At 51.3% G+C, this 15,754-nt stretch overlaps 3 protein-coding genes across 3 annotated transcripts; 1 reads left to right on the top strand and 2 right to left on the bottom strand.

Annotated features, from left to right (window-relative positions):
* Positions 1-612: 612 nt before the first annotated feature.
* Positions 613-1,662, top strand: LOC100903736 (phosphatidylinositol-binding clathrin assembly protein LAP-like). Its single transcript, XM_003740351.2, has one exon. It carries the CDS (start codon positions 613-615, stop codon positions 1,660-1,662), a length of 1,050 nt encoding a protein of 349 aa, XP_003740399.2.
* A 3,254-nt stretch (positions 1,663-4,916) lies between these two features.
* Positions 4,917-9,044, bottom strand: Thor (eukaryotic translation initiation factor 4E binding protein thor). The gene is made up of 5 exons (XM_003740350.1): positions 8,964-9,044; positions 8,714-8,868; positions 6,355-6,461; positions 5,848-5,920; positions 4,917-5,716 (listed from the first exon to the last, which is right to left on the bottom strand). Exons 2-5 carry the CDS (start codon positions 8,826-8,828, stop codon positions 5,682-5,684), a joined length of 330 nt encoding a protein of 109 aa, XP_003740398.1. The 5' UTR covers positions 8,829-8,868; positions 8,964-9,044; the 3' UTR covers positions 4,917-5,681.
* Positions 9,045-11,453: 2,409 nt separating this feature from the next.
* Positions 11,454-15,406, bottom strand: Ns4 (Nucleostemin 4). Its single transcript, XM_029110627.1, has 16 exons — positions 15,292-15,406; positions 14,896-14,957; positions 14,599-14,759; positions 14,416-14,503; positions 14,154-14,289; positions 13,917-14,052; positions 13,731-13,812; positions 13,480-13,591; positions 13,265-13,359; positions 13,094-13,165; positions 12,881-13,003; positions 12,675-12,800; positions 12,450-12,544; positions 12,230-12,343; positions 11,955-12,072; positions 11,454-11,867 (listed from the first exon to the last, which is right to left on the bottom strand). The coding sequence occupies exons 2-16, from the start codon at positions 14,953-14,955 to the stop codon at positions 11,643-11,645; spliced, it is 1,743 nt and encodes a 580-aa protein (XP_028966460.1). The 5' UTR covers positions 14,956-14,957; positions 15,292-15,406; the 3' UTR covers positions 11,454-11,642.
* Positions 15,407-15,754: the final 348 nt, after the last annotated feature.

Raw genomic sequence — 15,754 nt, 5'->3', positions numbered from 1 at the left:
GGAGGCAATGGAGCGTGGCTCATGCATGCTAGTTACGTCGGAATTGTGTGCATTTGGGAAAAGTTTAGCCCTCGATGTTCGCATCGTGGATGGGAATTCGAGCGAATCGCTCCGCCAGAGTACTTGATCCTCGAGATGCCGTTCCATCCGGGGAAGGCATGACTCGCTCGGGAGAAACTCATTCCTGGCCCACGTGGCTTTTTCCTCCGAGGAGGTGGTCAGGGCTCGATTTCCTTATCCATAGGCTCAGACCACGTTCGGTAGTTTTTAGCGAGTTCGCAATCAATCTAGGTACCTATACTTAAATGCGAAACATAAGCCTTGGAAGCGAACGGTAACACCGCGAACCGTTCGCTCTTCTCTGTCTCAGATGAAGTGAAACGCAAGGAAGCTCGAGAAGTATCCGGAACAAGCGGAATTAGCTCGCGACATCACCAGTTCCGGTGGACTCCACTCAGACGTCGCACTCTCTCTCCTTCCTTCCTCGATACTCTCTCATGGCGCCGCAAGATCGGAGAAGGTTAGCAACGGGCGAGAAACCTCTCACAGGAACCCCGTTATAAGGAATTGCGGCTCAGAAGCGGTACACTCCTCTCGAAACTTTCCGAGACAATGGAACACGTCAAGAATCTACTCAAGATGTCTATCAACGCCCGAAGCCCCCCGTCGTCGAGGAGGGCGATCGAGACAATCGTCAAAATGACCGGGCGAAAATGCGTCATCCCGAAAGCGAAGAACTTGGCTTTTTTGGTGTCCTGCACGAAAAGCTTCAATGTGCCCCTGTTCCGGATCGCCAATGCCCTGAAGACGAGGACCGGACATTCAGACTGTGTCGTTGTGCTCAAGGCTTTGGTCTTCGTCCATCACCTGATGTGCTTCGGGAGTGAAGATTTCGCGCGATATCTGGGCTTATCTGGCTGCACCTTCACCCGCAATCCGAAGATGCGTCTCCCGGAACAATGCACGATGGGAGTCTTTATTGACAATTACATGGAGTACCTCAACGGGCGGCTACGTTCGAAACGCGACCTCTCTCTCGATTTCTCTTGTGATTTTCTGCAGGAATCTTCAGTAGATGCAACGAGTTTGCGCATGGACGAAGCTCTCCGAACGATAAAGTCGGTCCAATGTCAATTGAGCACCCTCCTACAATTTGCCAAAGCATCGAAGAGCGATTTCTGCGATCCGATCGTATCCTTCGCCTTCAGTCACATTTTCGAAGACCTCATCAACTTGTTTCGATACCAGACAGTGCTCATGATGAGACTACTGAATGGGTTCCACGCCTCGGATCTCGGCGTTCGCGAGGACATCCTCCGTTGCTTGCGAAGCTATGAGGGAACGATCGAGCGCATTCGAAGCTTTGAGTTCATTACTGACGTCATCGATCAATACATCAATTTCGAGCATATATCGGATGGGTTTTCTGCCGAACTTTCGAAGAGCGATCCGGGAAGGCTTCGAGACTCGAGTTGGTCTCGGGAACATCCGAATTCATCGCGCGAGGATCTTCTCAACCAAGCTGCTCTGCGCTCGAAAATTTTGGCCTCTCCCGAAGAAGTACCATTTGAGGAGAATCTTATTGTTTTCGACGACACCAATCAGGGGGACGGGTCCTGCTCCGCTGGTGGGCGACGTCTCTTGTACTCTGATTGCAAATGAGTTCGTCACTCGACCTTTGGAAGATCCATGGAGCTGCGATCAGGACACCCAGCCGCGGGGGCATTAGGATAGAAAAAAAATCTGCCCGTGAGATGAAAACCCGACCCTTTCGGAACATCAGTACAATCCTCACAGAATGTGGAATAAAACCTGTCCGATATCGGACTTTCTTTCACCCGCGAATCTTGGAGCTTTTCTTGGTCAGGATCGGAGAAAAATAGCAGATTCCAGCGTTTTCGCCTCCGCTAGCCCGGCTCGTTAGGGGCTGTCCATGATATTCGATGACTACGTAAGGATCCGACGCAGCGCCCGGATTTCTCTTAACCCAAGACCATCCGTCCGCCGGCCGACAAAGAACTAGAGAAAAGCGCATCTAGGCCCTGATCGGTGAGGCTAAGAAGAGATCATGGGGATGTCGAAAAACACGATTCCCGGCAACTCCGGTCGTTTTCCGCGGAGGAGAGTTCCCGTGTCTACCGCGATCTTTGAAAGAGGTGGATTCGATTGATCTTCTCGGCAGCTCGCCGAGATATTCGGTGACCTCGGCCGCTTTTCCCCTCAAAAAATATACGTCGGCTATCGTTGAAAAGAGAGATCATTAGGAAACAAATGAAGTGGGAACAGAGGGCTCGCAACGAGTTCTACTGAGTATCACAGCATTTCTGTCGTCGAAGGACTGCAAGGAGGTTCTGGCGAGGAGCCGGCTCTCATGCAGCACGATAATCCCTTCATCCTGCAAGAGCAAGAAAAATCTCGCGGGAAGTCCTCCTGCTCCAAACACGCGTGAGAATCATCGGAACTCTTGCGTCATGTATGATGAGCATAATTCGAACGCCATTCTGGCTCAGATGCTGATTGATGGAGTCGTCCTAGGGAATCGGGGATATATCCGTAGCGACGACCGCGGAACAAATGCACATGCTGATTCTCATGGTCATGGACGTCACGTAGACATTTACAAGGGGCGAGTGCAGTCTGATCCCAGAGAGCACGAGTTTGAACCTGGCAACAGCCGACCAGCAGGACTGCGGCCGTCGCTCATTGTGAGTCGACCGCAAAGATCCTAGTCTTTGATCTCAACTTCGAAATCGATTCGTCAAACCGCATGAAACCTCAGATGCCTCGGCAACATGACGAATAGCAAGGTTTCCGATTGATCCTATGTATTTGCTTGAATTTGCTCGCGGCTCTCGTCTGAGCTTGTCACTAAGAGGCTCGAGGTTGGAAGTGTCACGTGTCTTCTCTGTGCTCCACCGGAAGTTCCGATGGCAGAAAGACCGCGTAACACAGACCAGACGCGCCGAAAGAGCCGACGCGGGGCGACTCCCCCACAGGTTCGGCGAGCGAATCGCAATCTCGAGACCTCTAGTCTCGCGCGCACCGAGAACCGACGGAAGCTCATCCGGACATTCCAGAAACAGGTTCGTGGCTTCGCGGCCAGTACGCTCAACCACCACATTCCTCGGGCACCAGTATATTTTGCTGCTCTCGGAACGTGACGGGTCTCTCGGGAGCTCAAGGTCGATCCGAGAAACATTTGATCGGCGAGTCGCATATCGACAACACCACGTCTCTTCTGAGCGACCGGATTTAGAGGATTCCCCCGTAAAGGGGGAGTATGGAGCCCAGGCGTGCTCGATTTTAAATCGTTTCCGTTGGGATATCAGAGGGCTTTCCCATGTCGGTCTCTCGCCGATCGGTCCCTGAACGTGTGTCTGGACATCCATCGAGGACCATGGAAGGGGGAACCCTATGGTTTCGGGCTCGAGCACACCACTTTATCCATGTAGAGCTACATCTCGCGAGAATGCGGAGGCATGCGGACTAATCCAGAACACAGAAGTGTTCTACAGATAGCTTCGCGAAGGCTATCTTTCGAATCCTGGTCATTCAGTCGTGCCTCAGGTCTCCTATTGCGTCGGAGGCTCCGACATTCACTGAGTTTCCCTTCTCTGCCGTTGACGAGCCATAGGGGGGATGTCCGCCAAGTTCCCAAGAAGCCCGGGGGCCGCCCCTCAGGCAGGATCGGAAGCCCTGGATAAGAGCATACCTGGTAATGAGTTATGACACATATCGAGCTTTCGATGCGGCTGCGGGCAACTAAGTGAATCCCAAACTCTCGAATTTACGGGCCGTTTTGGACTGAGCCCCACACGTTCAAAATGTGCTTTCTTCTGAGAAGCCCCACGCCGACTGGGCCGGTTCTTGACGCCAGAAATGACGGAATGGGGCTATTTTCGTGACAATTAACATCAAAATCGCTCGACCGATTCTATCTCGGGATAGTGTGTCCTGAATATCGCCGATGAAATTCCTGTACAGTCGGATATTCGATGGTAGACGGGGATTCTGATCAGATTGATCGAGTTTGTTCTCGCTTGAGGGATCGACCACAATAACTGGTCGTTGACCGACCTCAGGAGCTCCGAGGTCCGTAAGGTCAGTGAGGCGGTTTCATCGACAACTCTCCTCTCTTTAATGTCGCTTCTGGACTTCACTAGACAGCCGATGATCGACTTCTTCGGGAGAACATCGATCGATGTGCCTGTTTGCAAGGCATCAGAGAGTTCTACGATATTCTTTCGCTCTTGGGGAAATGAAGAACGAAACTAGCTCCGCATTTTCCTTGAGTTCGGAGGTCGCTGAGCCGAGATCCTGCGAACGGGTGAATATGAACGAACACAACGGGAAGCAACAAACTTTCATCCTCTTTTCCGCTTGGACAATGTGACATCTTTGATGCGGGGATCTCGATGCCAGTCCGCGTATTTGGACATTGGAACGAGCCTCGCCATCGCAGTAGGCTCGTCCAGTTCCGAAAGTTCCACGAATGGTCCACCCGTGGGAGCATACGCTCTCCTCATCAACAATACAGCTCGCCGTATATGATCTGGTAGAAGACTTGCGCGCTCAAATTTTTCGACAGTCCGGAATCCGCCTAGAACTCAGGGACTGTCCATCTATCGGAGACTGCTCATCTATTGAGTCCGGTCCTCTCAATTATGACTTCACCGAACAAAAACCGCGATCATGCTAGAAAATCACTTATGCATACAAGCCGCGAGAGGAGCTCCGCAATCTCTGCGACTCTGGTAAGCACCGAAATTCTGTTCCTCAAAAGTGACCCTTCAATGGAGACTGCCCAGCAATCTCATGTCTCCTTCGAAACCCTGTCGTTAACCGGGGACTGCACTCCGATTCTCTATATCTACAGTATATGGGGCACCCTGCCAGTCTCCTAAGGAAGAAGCGCGGTGTGAAACATGTAAATTCAACATTTTATTTACATTCAAAAATCGTATTTTCGCTCCTGCTTCGAATTTTCTCGTCTGTTCGGTCCTTCGTCCCTTTGGAAACATTCGGCAGTTGGTTAATATATGTTTATACTCTTATGGATCTCATATCAGATCCGCAGAAGTCCTGATTGTTGACGCTCCCTCATCATTTGTGCCGTCCTAAAGGTTCAGGCAAGCATTTTCCGTAAAACAATCGTGGAATCAGCTTCCGAGTGATTCTGCGCGAATCTTCCGAAAGCTGTTCCGGACGAACTCTAGTGAAGGAGCGTTAGTACCACTCATCATATATCGAGAACCCGATGAGTGGTTTCGAGTAATTTCTTGGGGCCTCTGCCATGAGACAAGAGTCCGAGAAGCTCGAAGGTCAATCGAAGCTCTCGGATGCGCTTGAAGACAGAAGAATGTTGCTGGCGGCGGGTTTACGTTTCGTTGTTCGGAATAAAGTAACTGTCTTTGTCGAAATTGGAAGAATATTGTGTGTATAAAGGGATTCTTCCGGATGTTCCGATCTCCTCTACATTGGAGTCCTCGGGAGCATCCGGGGGTCTCGCCTACTTCGATAAAAATCGCTCAACGATTCGAAAGTACATCTGGCCGACGGGAAGATATTGTAGATGATTGGAAGTCCGCGAGCTTTGATAATGATTGCTTTCCCCTCTTTCCTCGGCATTCGTGCCTCTTCTTCCTTGTTGGGAAATTGGACTCCAGAAGTAGACCGAGTGACTAGATATCTATGGCGAACTGCTCGTCGTCGGCACCTGCAACGAATTCGAACATCATGAATATGCGAATGTCCTATTCCTGCTTCCTGGGGTCTGACCTGGAAGCTCACGAGAGATTTGAGCCGTATAATAGCTTGAGCTCTGTTCATCGTGGTTTGCTGTCTCACCTGTCTTACTGCTGCGACGATCCACCGCTTGAGGCACATGAAATTCTTTTTTCGGCGAGACCGATAGAGATCCCTGACAGAAAAAAAAGCATGGTTGTCAGCGCATTCTTTCGTGTCGACCACACGCTCATCGTGGTTATCTACCGCGAGCAAACAGAGTTCACGGGATGAAGAGACGAAAAAGATCCCTTGACTTGCGGAAGTAAAAGAGCGGTGATAGTACGAAATCGAATCAGGATCGAGTAAGCCTGTAATCCTATATCTCTCGACAACGATATCATGAACGTGCAGAGAAAGGATCAAATGACTTGTACCCAGAATAATCTGTGGGAGCCGCCAGTATCGGCAGGGACGTCGTAATTCCGAACGATCCTTGTCCAGAGGGTTGTAATGGGAACAAATCGCGGTGGGAATAGACGCCCGAATCGCTGGCTCCATGCTGACCGAAAACATCAGCTAGGAGATCCACCATCATTCTCTTAAACTAAACGCCTATCTATCGCTCACCTTTGGCACTGTGCAACCTGGGATCGTTGGCAATGACGGTGGTGTTTGGGATAGTGGTGACTGTTGAAGTGACAACAGAAATGTCCTATCATAAACGATTCGAGTTCCTGAAAGAAGGAAGAAAATCTTCCGGTGAGCGCAAGATTCCAGAGCTGCTGGTCGATTCTCGTTTCGATGAAGCGCCTTGTCCATCCGAGAGCTTGCGCGGGGGCTTCAGTTGACCGATCACGGGAAAAATCGGCCCCCGGCCTAGCTTGCTCCTCTGAGGCTCTACGTGGGTATGTATGAGCGAGAAACTCCGTCCTTCAACGTCTCGAAAAAGCTGTCGAGAACACTTCCGAAACCAGAAAACGCGCCCATAGGATTCCCGTCACTCTAAAACCTTCATCGCGATGACCAACAATAAGTGTCGACGCTGGCGAGGATGATCGAATTATTATGCTTCCATCCAGTTCAAAGACCCGTCAGTCCCTTTGTTGATATTCCCGCCGAAGTTGAATCACGCAGCCGTCGCTAAGAGTCTCCGCTTTCGAGAGATCATTCGTCAAACGCGATGCAGGCCCTACTCGCTGAACTCTCGACGTCCCGTTCGAGAGTAGCGGACACCCTTTACAACAAGCAGATCGTTGGTGTCAAAAAACCAAGTCGCACGCATAGAGCAGACCAACGTCGTCGAGCCGCGAGAAATCTACATTCTGAAGGCGACGGCGCTCGAAAATAGCGGGAATTTTCCTGAGAGCTTTCACTCAGGCCGTTTGTTCCGAGGCGACGCGACAGTCGTCTGGTGCCGCGCTCGGCGCTAGAAAGAAGCCTTCCCCGATCGATTTTGGTCGGAAATCGATCCTTTCAAGCGAACTCCTTCATTCCGTCTCGAATGAATTTATCATTATTTTATGGTAGGGAGCAGAAGAACTCCTATCGCCAATGACGGGCGAGCGAGGCTTTCTCCAAGTGAAAGTCAGGGACGATTCCGTCCAGAAGCTTGCGATTACTCGCTTGTTTCAGCTCTCTGCGTCGATGGTAGAGAAACTCAGAGCGACGCATTATATGTAAGTCATGACAATGACATTACGGCTTCTCTATAAATGAGTCATGCAACACCAACGACAAGAGCGGCTGTACCGCCATCCGCCACGCCGGCTGTGGCAGTCAATCCTCATGTCAAAAAGCAATAGATTCGCACACAGAGACTTGGGGTCCGATCCTGAGCTCCAGGGTAGGATCCCGTACGGCGGTTATTATAATAATAATCGTCGGTGTCGCATCCCCGGCAACGGACGCGGTTTGAATTGATGGAAGATTAGTGTTTTTCCGATGAGGACTACTTCCTCGGTTAATACGTAGACCATCGTTTAGAATCCGCGAGCGAATAGTCCCCTGGAGATCCACGCAATTATACAGAATTTCTCGCTCAAGCCGCGTCGGAGAAACTCTTATCGATTCGCGAGGAAAATCTGCCAAATGTGGTAGTAGAAAGGCAAACGACGCAGAATCGCTGGCCAATAGAGAATATCGCAATAAATGATCTTCGTCTTTTCCGATATCTCGCAAATCTTTAAAGCCGTTCTCGCGCTGCGCCGAAGCAGCAGCGTCGCACATGCCGTCGACGGCACCGAGAAGCGGAACAGTGCGCGGAGCGGCGATGATGTCGACCACTACGGCACACACGTCGTCGCCGGCTTTCTACGCAGCAACAACGGCGGTGGCGGCGGCGGCAAGGAAATTGCCGGCTGCCGCTTACCAGCAGCAGGCGCTCGATATTCAGGCGGCAGGCAGGTACGGAGTCAGGGTGTGAGGCTGCTGCTCCGTCCGGCTGCCAGCCTGGCTGCGCTCGGTTTGCTGTCCAGCGGCGGCGGCGCGGCGGCGACCACCGGAGATCGGCGACGAAGACGACAACACCGGCAGCAGGAGGGACGACGCACTTAAACTTTTCGTTTGCAAAACACGAGCCCCGCTCCAGAGCGAGCCGCCTCGGCCCAACCGCGCAGTTGCCAACGGGCGACGCGAGTCGTGGTCAGCTGCGCACTTGTTCTAGCCCGGAGCATTCCCTGACTCTTGAACTCTTCCACTCTCTTCCGGAACTTCCGACCGGGAGCAAGTCCCGGGAACCGGATCGGGGAAAGGTCCCGGTCCCGATCTCAGAGAGCCGGCCGAAGGATTCGAGCGCTCCTCGTTCAGAGCGTCACAGAAAGAGGCCGGGAACGACGAAAGCATGGGCAGATCACCAAGACGCAATAAAAACGGTCACCAGCCAGGGATCGGCGCAGTAGCGCGCAGGAGCTCACCACGAACTCTATTCCATGTTTTTCCTTCAACTTCGCCGCCAGAAGAATATCGCAGCCATGATTCCACAACGTACCTCCCGGAGTTGTGCTGAACAAGGTGCCTCCCGGCGTTCGAGAATAGTCAGATGGCAGTTGGCTGGGATCCGTAACCAGACGTCGGATCGGAATGGAGCTCGACGTGATTGACATCGTAGCTTGTTATCGGTGACTTTCTCGTGGTTTGTTGGATCTAAAATGATCGATGATCCCGAATAGAGCCATGTCAGTGAGCCGATAGCTCCCGTGGTGAGCGAAGTTGAAACTTGAGAGGCGTCCGATACTCACCGAGGTCCGGGGAGGACTAATGCTCGCGACTGGCCGTGTGTCTATTCAATGTTGTGAGTGAGCTGGCTAGCCGGCTGGCTCGCTCGCTCGCTGCTGCGCTGTCGTTCTCTCGTGATGGAGAGAAGGTTCGCCGCTGCTACTTCTATCAGTGGTTAGGTCCTATGTTGTATGTATATGCGACTGCGAGGAAGGCCGGCCGAAACGGTTATTTCATCACCTTCGAGGGCTGCTCCCGACCGATCAATCGCGGTGACCTCTGCGGCGGCTCACAGTTTGCGTTGGACAAGACGCAACATTCGTCCAGAGCTTCCTTCGGACTCTCACGACACAAGCGGGAAAATCGGAATCTCTCAAGAGCCGGATATCGGTGACCGCTTTGATCGGACGAATGCGAGCAACAAGTCGCAAAAACCTCACACAAGCAAAGGGGAGTCGGGGATTATACGGGGAAGAAATGCTGCACCAAAAGCTTCTCTCACCTTTCGATGGACTCACAGTCTATCGTCGCGGAGCTGAGGTCTACTTCGCGATGCTCTATCGGGGGGCAGTCTCCGTCTCCGAAGCCGAGATTCCCCTACTTGCAGGAACTTCACGTTGAATTTTTTTTTTTTTAAATTCAAAAAATTTAAACTTAATTATGTTCAACTAAACCATCAAGACGACGAGCTCAAGAATGAAGTTTTGTGCTTTCCTCGAGCGTGAGGCGCACAAACGAACGATGGATCATCCCGCGGATACTCGGGATACGTTCATCACGAGGGGCAGTAGGAGCTTAAGGATGCGGGGCGAGTACTGGTGATTACGGCGAGCCGTCCTCTGGCGACAACAGGAACCCGCTCGAGAGCTTTGTAGACACCGGGAGATCTGAGCTCGTTTTGTGCTCTTTTTTTCCATCCTCGACGCATAGATGACCGGAGCGTTTTCTTCCTCAAGAAGATTTGGGCGGAAGTACAATGCGTGGGGATCGAATGAAAATTTTCCGATCCTGAACCGACCCGTTTCCCTACAGCAGCCAGTTTCCCTGTGAGGGAAAAACCCTTCTGGGATCACTTCTGGGTACGCGGCGCGGGAGGGTCGAGCTCCTCATTATCCTCCAGATTCGTCGTCGATTCACGACAGCTCAGTAGGCAGGAGGGACGATTCCTGATCAGCTGATCACTACCGATCAGCCGATGATTACGGAGGGAACAGAGTTTTCGAGGGACAAACAAGAGCCGTACCCTCGCAGCGGGGTGGCGAGGTATGAGGATCGCACTTTCCGAATGAAATCCCTCGTCGTTCTTGTTCCGCTCGGACATTCGCGACATCGAAACGGCTTGATCAATACCATCACACCCAGTGACTGAGACCTGACATCATCTAGATGCGGGAGAGTCACCATCAAGGGCAGAAAAATCTCTTCTGAATGAAAGGAGCAACCTCCAGGCGCTCGACCGCAGCTGCCGCCCTCTTAGGTCACGATCGCAGAGACCGAAAAATATCTATCGATTCTTTGAGTGGGTGTCGAAAGAGTTCGTGCTTTTATTTTTCTCATCGTGTCACTCCCCTCTGCTCGCTGAATTAGTGGCTAGGCGTTCAAGCCGAAGGCAAAGTCTTCGATCGTCACGGTCCGGGGCGAGGTTTTTCTTCATCTAATATAAGATGTGAATCTCGATAGAAATCCCCGCTTTGTCGCCGAACCTTGCACTCAGCTTCTCATCTGCGCAGCTAGGGGACAACAATGCCCCGTGCACAAAGAGAAAGCACCCCAGGGGCCTTGTCGTCGGACTCGCTCTGCACTTGTTGGAGGCCTCTTCGAGGACAACCGATCTGGGACGGCTCTGCGGAGAGCCGCCACGCTACCATTCGACTCCTCCTCCACAGTATCCACATCTGGGAATACATCGAAGCCTCGACGCCGTTTATTGGGGAGTGGGGGCGTGGCGAAATGAAAGAGTTCGCGGACGATCCTCGCTGCGCCAGTCAGAAAATCTTGTTCCGATGACCGGGAAAATGCCCTCGTTTTCCGGAGCAGACCGCGTGGCTCATCTCATCCATCACCTTCAACCAGCACGGATTCACGGAAGACGAATATTTTATGTTACCTGAATACTTCAGTGAACTTGCTATATTGGTCTCGAATAGCGCTGTTGGCTCCCTTCCCCGCTCATTGCTTCATCGATTTTCGCCCGATCATCAAGCCTTTCCCCCCGACCACGATACTGATGGTGACATCGCCCCTTCAAACTCCAGCAGCTTCTCGTAGCAGCGTCGACTAGAACTTTCTGCAGAACCGTTAGTTTCCGACGTATTCTGAGCCGCCGTCCTCGGGAATAGTGGCGCAGGCGCGGCGGTGGGTCAAATGAAATGACGGGCAAGTCTCGTATCAGAAACAGGCAGTAACACATTTATTCCCTGTCTTTTATCGCCTCGGACTCTACAACAGCTGCTTTCGGGATATTGCCCCCGGGTCCACAACTTCGAAACGGGAACACTTGGGGGAAGGGGAAGGATTCCGGTCCCGACGGCGACCTAATTGATAGGGAATAAGCACGTCAAGATCCGTCTGCGAGAGAGGCTTGTGCTACGACGCGAGCGAAACCCCCTGGATTCCCTGAAGATCCGGTATCCTCCCGCGGAGTTCCACGAGCGGCTGTGCTCTGGCGCCCTCATGTCCGCTTGCTTTCATCAACGCTGGTCCTAATCCTCGTCTTCACTGGACTCCTCATCGGTACTCCCGGTCATAAGCGTGGCGAATTTGTTCGTCACTTTCGCAACAGTTTTCTTCGCAGTTTTCTTGTTTCCCAGATCGTCGGAGCCATCGTCCTGGTCTTCATCATCGTCGGCATCTTCATCGTCCTCGCCTTCATCGGACGAGAAGGAAGATTCGGCAGCTTCTTCCTCCGCGATTTTTTCACCGCGTAGCTAAGGGGAGGATCGGAGCAATTCGTCAGTATCACCCGATTGAGTCCGCATTTATATTCAGAAAGGCTTTACGAAGGAGAGCTATACCTTGGTGATCTTCGCGAGGAGCACCGGATCTATCACAAGCTCCTCATCTCTGGGCGGTTTGAAGGAAACACAAATTGTTCGTCCGTCCAGAGCCATTCTCAGAATTTGGTTTGCAGCTCTGAAAAGCGAAGCTCGGTTAACATCGACTCTCAGGTCCCATAAGCACTGCACGAGATTCTACTCTCTCAACGTCTGAGCTCCTACGGAATAGGATAGCCGACGAGAGCTTCTTATGGCGTCTGCGATGCTCCTCGAGGCAGCCATTTCCTAAATACCTGTTGACGTCCGGACGGCCGGCCATAGCCGTCATGTAGCCCCGTTGTTCCGCGAACGATTGACAGATTTCGTTGGCTGACCACTCCGACACTGTGGTTTCAAGTTTCTCCAAACTGTGCGCGATCAACGAGAAAATAGGGACGATTAAGTAAACTGCTCCCGCGTAGGAAGTGATCGGGATCGAACGCTGTATTTTAGATGAAAAACAGAAAAACTCACTTCAGTATTCTCTCTACGGGGACGCGCTCCGCAACATACTGAACTACTGTCAATGGCACTCTGAGCTGCGATATGGGGAAACTCCCAGATATAACCTGAATGGGAAGAATGGTCTATTCTCAATTCTGATGCGGGAGACGGAAGAAAATAAAGAATATGCCTCAGCTTGTTCAGAATCGTGACTCGTTCACAAAATGTATCGCTGAATGCAAAGACTCGGCAAACCTGCAGCTCTCTGGGATGCATTGTGGGGAATACGATACCAGGTGAGTCGCAAAGTCGCAGCGTTTGTGTGAGGAAATAGGTTTGGAAATATTTCGTGTGCCCAGGCGTTCTCGACACAGAAACAACCTGAAAGAGCGAATTAAATAATCAATAATTGGCACAAGAAGAGCGCGGGATCCCTGATTGCCTTGTTAGACGTTCCATACCTTCTTTCCTATGAGAGCATTGAGTACTGAGCTCTTTCCAACATTGGGATGGCCCACCATACCGACCGTCAGGAATTTAGCTGAGGGTCGGGTGGGTTCCCCGTTTTCGTCTACGGTCCCTATCTGCAGACGACAGGAAGGATACTTCGATTACTGCTCCGTGCAGAAGACTTGAGTCCCCTGGAGGCTTGGTTGATAGCGGGGCGGACGTACCTGAAGAATTTCGTCCTCATCTCCGGGGAGGCCATCTTCGAGAATCTTCCGCTGCCACGATGACAAATCCACCTGGAGTAGATTCATATGGAATTTTAATTTTTTTTCATTCATTAAACTTCTCGCATTTGGTTGGGGAAGATGTGAGCCTGAACAATACGAGGGACGAACCTCGATTTTCGTCTCCGAGACAATGTCTCTGATCGCAGAGTACAGAGCGAGGCAGGAGTCGACGGGAGAGTGCAACTTCCCTCGACGTCCACGATCTGAAATGAAAAATCGAATGAATCGAATGAAATCCCTCACCATTGACGATCCAGACAGTTCCCGATGGATCCTAAATCCGTGAATCAAGACCGAAATACAGAACTGAAGGCAGAACTCACTCAAGGCTTTGCATCCCGCGTAGCTGGCGAAGGGGACGCATCTGATACCAGGATGTTGTGCTTCAAGGTATTGGACCCAATGAGCGGTCACCTCAGGTGGGACTAGATCAATCTTGAATGAGACACGTCCAATGTAAATATAGTATGAACACGACCCGACTACGTTTGGAAGATCGTATAACTCGAATGATACAAATAAGAAAATCCTCCGTCTTCCCACGTTCGTTGCTCTTCGAGGGGAAAAAATTCACCTTGTTGAGAACGATCACGAGATGCTTCCCCAAATCTCGTATATGCTCGATGAGAGAAATAGGAACGTGAATTATTGGGTATCTGGAAACGCACGGTGGCGAGCCGGGAGGTTAGTTCGCAGCAAGCTGTCAGCGAATCCGGAATGTCTTTCGAATTCCACGATATCGGTCCGAATCATTCCTCACCGAATATCCGCGATCAACAAGAGAATTTCACTCTTCTCCAGAACCCGCCACAGTTGACGCCATGTTTCGAGATTCATCTCGAAGAAAGATATTTTCGGATAATCCTTCAGTAGCTGTTGGAAAAGAAATATCGACACTAAAATTTTCATCCATTCACACATGAACTTGATCGTTGTGGTCGAGAAGCTCCTCCTGACATCTGTCTCAGTTCGAACTCTCCGAATATTGATCGGTGACGAACCTGATCAACGAACACACGGAAGTATTTGGCTTCGGCTTCTTCGAGCTGCTTCTTCGTCCACGTCTGATCCCAGAGCGGCCTCTTCGGCAGGGGCAGGTTCGGCACATCGCCAGGAGTGAAGTACAACGCTTGCTGAAGAACGGATCTCTTAGTGAGCTGAGCTCATGAGGAAGACCTCAACGGCTTGAACGAAGATAGATATGCCAGTAATAGCTGTCATCACTGCTAACAGCGGCGATCTCTATATGAGTATCTTACCGATCCTTTGTAAGTGAAAACCTCTCGGCACCTCTGTTTTAATTCCTGAATTTCATCTGGCGTCATTTGTTGAAAGAGCAGGGCGTATCTGAAGAGAATCCATGTCAAAACCTCTCCATCGGAAGGTAAACCGATGTGATGAAATTATCCCGAGGGAATCGCTGGACGTTGTGACCTATTCACCTTTGCTTTCTGGAATTCGACTCCTTGCCACCCGTGTTAGGTCTCAAAGGGACCTTTGAGCTGCTGAGAGCAGAAGAAGACTTCGAGTGGCGAGTGTCTCCACAGGAGCGCGGATCGTCCTTCGAGGTACTTTGAGTTGGAGCCTTCCGGTCGCGCTTCGCCTGTGAATTTTAAAAATTCCCTTCTTAGGAGTCTACAGGAGTCGATGCTCCTACCCCCGATCAGAAGATGTTCTGTCACTCATCATTCTTCTTTCTCTCATTATAGCTCTGAATAAAATCAAAATCGGATGCTGACCTTTAACTGTTCCTTCTTTTTTTTGCCGCTAAACGGCGTTTTCCGCGCACCCATTGGCATGTCTGAAAACACGGAATCGACAGCTTGCATTCTCATTCCGACGTAAATTCTATCTCTTGGAAAGCAATAGTGTTCGAGAGAGTTCTCGATGCTCCGACAACTTCGACGTTCTGATCAAAAGTTATTTCCGGCCCCGTCACGCCAAAAAGCAGGCGACTGTGGGACTCCACGGAGAGCGCTTCTCCAGAGTTGAGGATCAGAGCGATCTTAGGCAGCCTCCCGAACCTCCTCGTAAGAATTACGCGATACCCGACTCGTAGGAAACCCCTCAAGTATCTCACTCTCCCGCTGTGATACACTGCGGCAGATTACACTGGATGGTGCAGTCCTTCTTACCGCTCGGAATGAGAAATGTCAAGTTCTCGAAGATTCGATTGAGTCGGAACGGAAAAGATGAGCTCTTGCGCTGTTTACTAGTGCACTACTCTGCGGAATACTGTCACTCTACTAAAGGCTTCCGTGTGCCTAGGCCAATCGACCTGGTGGGTATATACGACGACATCCGTCCTCCAAACAAACCGCTTCTGCTGCCGGCAGAGGCGCCGAAGTTTGAATGGCCAGGGTACTGAGCCGATCGCTCGATCCATCACGAACCACGTCCGAACGTAGATATCTTGTCGTTTTACGGCTCCACGCCGACGCGGTCCCTCACGGCACCGTGGTGGCGCTTGTTTGAACGTCCCAGGCACGGCTGGAAGACTTCGTCGGCTTTATATTGATATGTAAAATAATGTAAAATAATCGCGATGTTATGGTATACCTACATACCAAGATACCTCGTGGTCTGACCCTCATCAGT

The sequence above is a fragment of the Galendromus occidentalis genome, unplaced genomic scaffold (assembly GCF_000255335.2).
Source record: "Galendromus occidentalis unplaced genomic scaffold, Mocc_1.1 scf7180000076932, whole genome shotgun sequence".
NCBI classification, from domain to species: domain Eukaryota; kingdom Metazoa; phylum Arthropoda; class Arachnida; order Mesostigmata; family Phytoseiidae; genus Galendromus; species Galendromus occidentalis.
This window is presented reverse-complemented; position numbering and strand designations above follow the sequence as displayed.

Coding starts and splice junctions, on each gene's coding strand:
- LOC100903736 (XM_003740351.2), top strand. CDS start 613: ATGGAACACGTCAAGAATCTACTCAAGATGTCTATCAACGCCCGAAGC.
- Thor (XM_003740350.1), bottom strand. CDS start 8,828: ATGTCAATCACGTCGAGCTCCATTCCGATCCGACGTCTGGTTACGGAT. Junction 5,921..6,354: donor CAGGTTGCACAGTGCCAAAG/GTGAGCGATAGA, acceptor TTTTTCTGTCAG/GGATCTCTATCGGTCTCGCC. Junction 5,717..5,847: donor TCGTCGCAGCAGTAAGACAG/GTGAGACAGCAA, acceptor AATTCGTTGCAG/GTGCCGACGACGAGCAGTTC.
- Ns4 (XM_029110627.1), bottom strand. CDS start 14,955: ATGCCAATGGGTGCGCGGAAAACGCCGTTTAGCGGCAAAAAAAAGAAG. Junction 14,290..14,415: donor TTTTCACTTACAAAGGATCG/GTAAGATACTCA, acceptor TCCGTTCTTCAG/CAAGCGTTGTACTTCACTCC. Junction 13,592..13,730: donor TCGTGATCGTTCTCAACAAG/GTGAATTTTTTC, acceptor GTCTCATTCAAG/ATTGATCTAGTCCCACCTGA.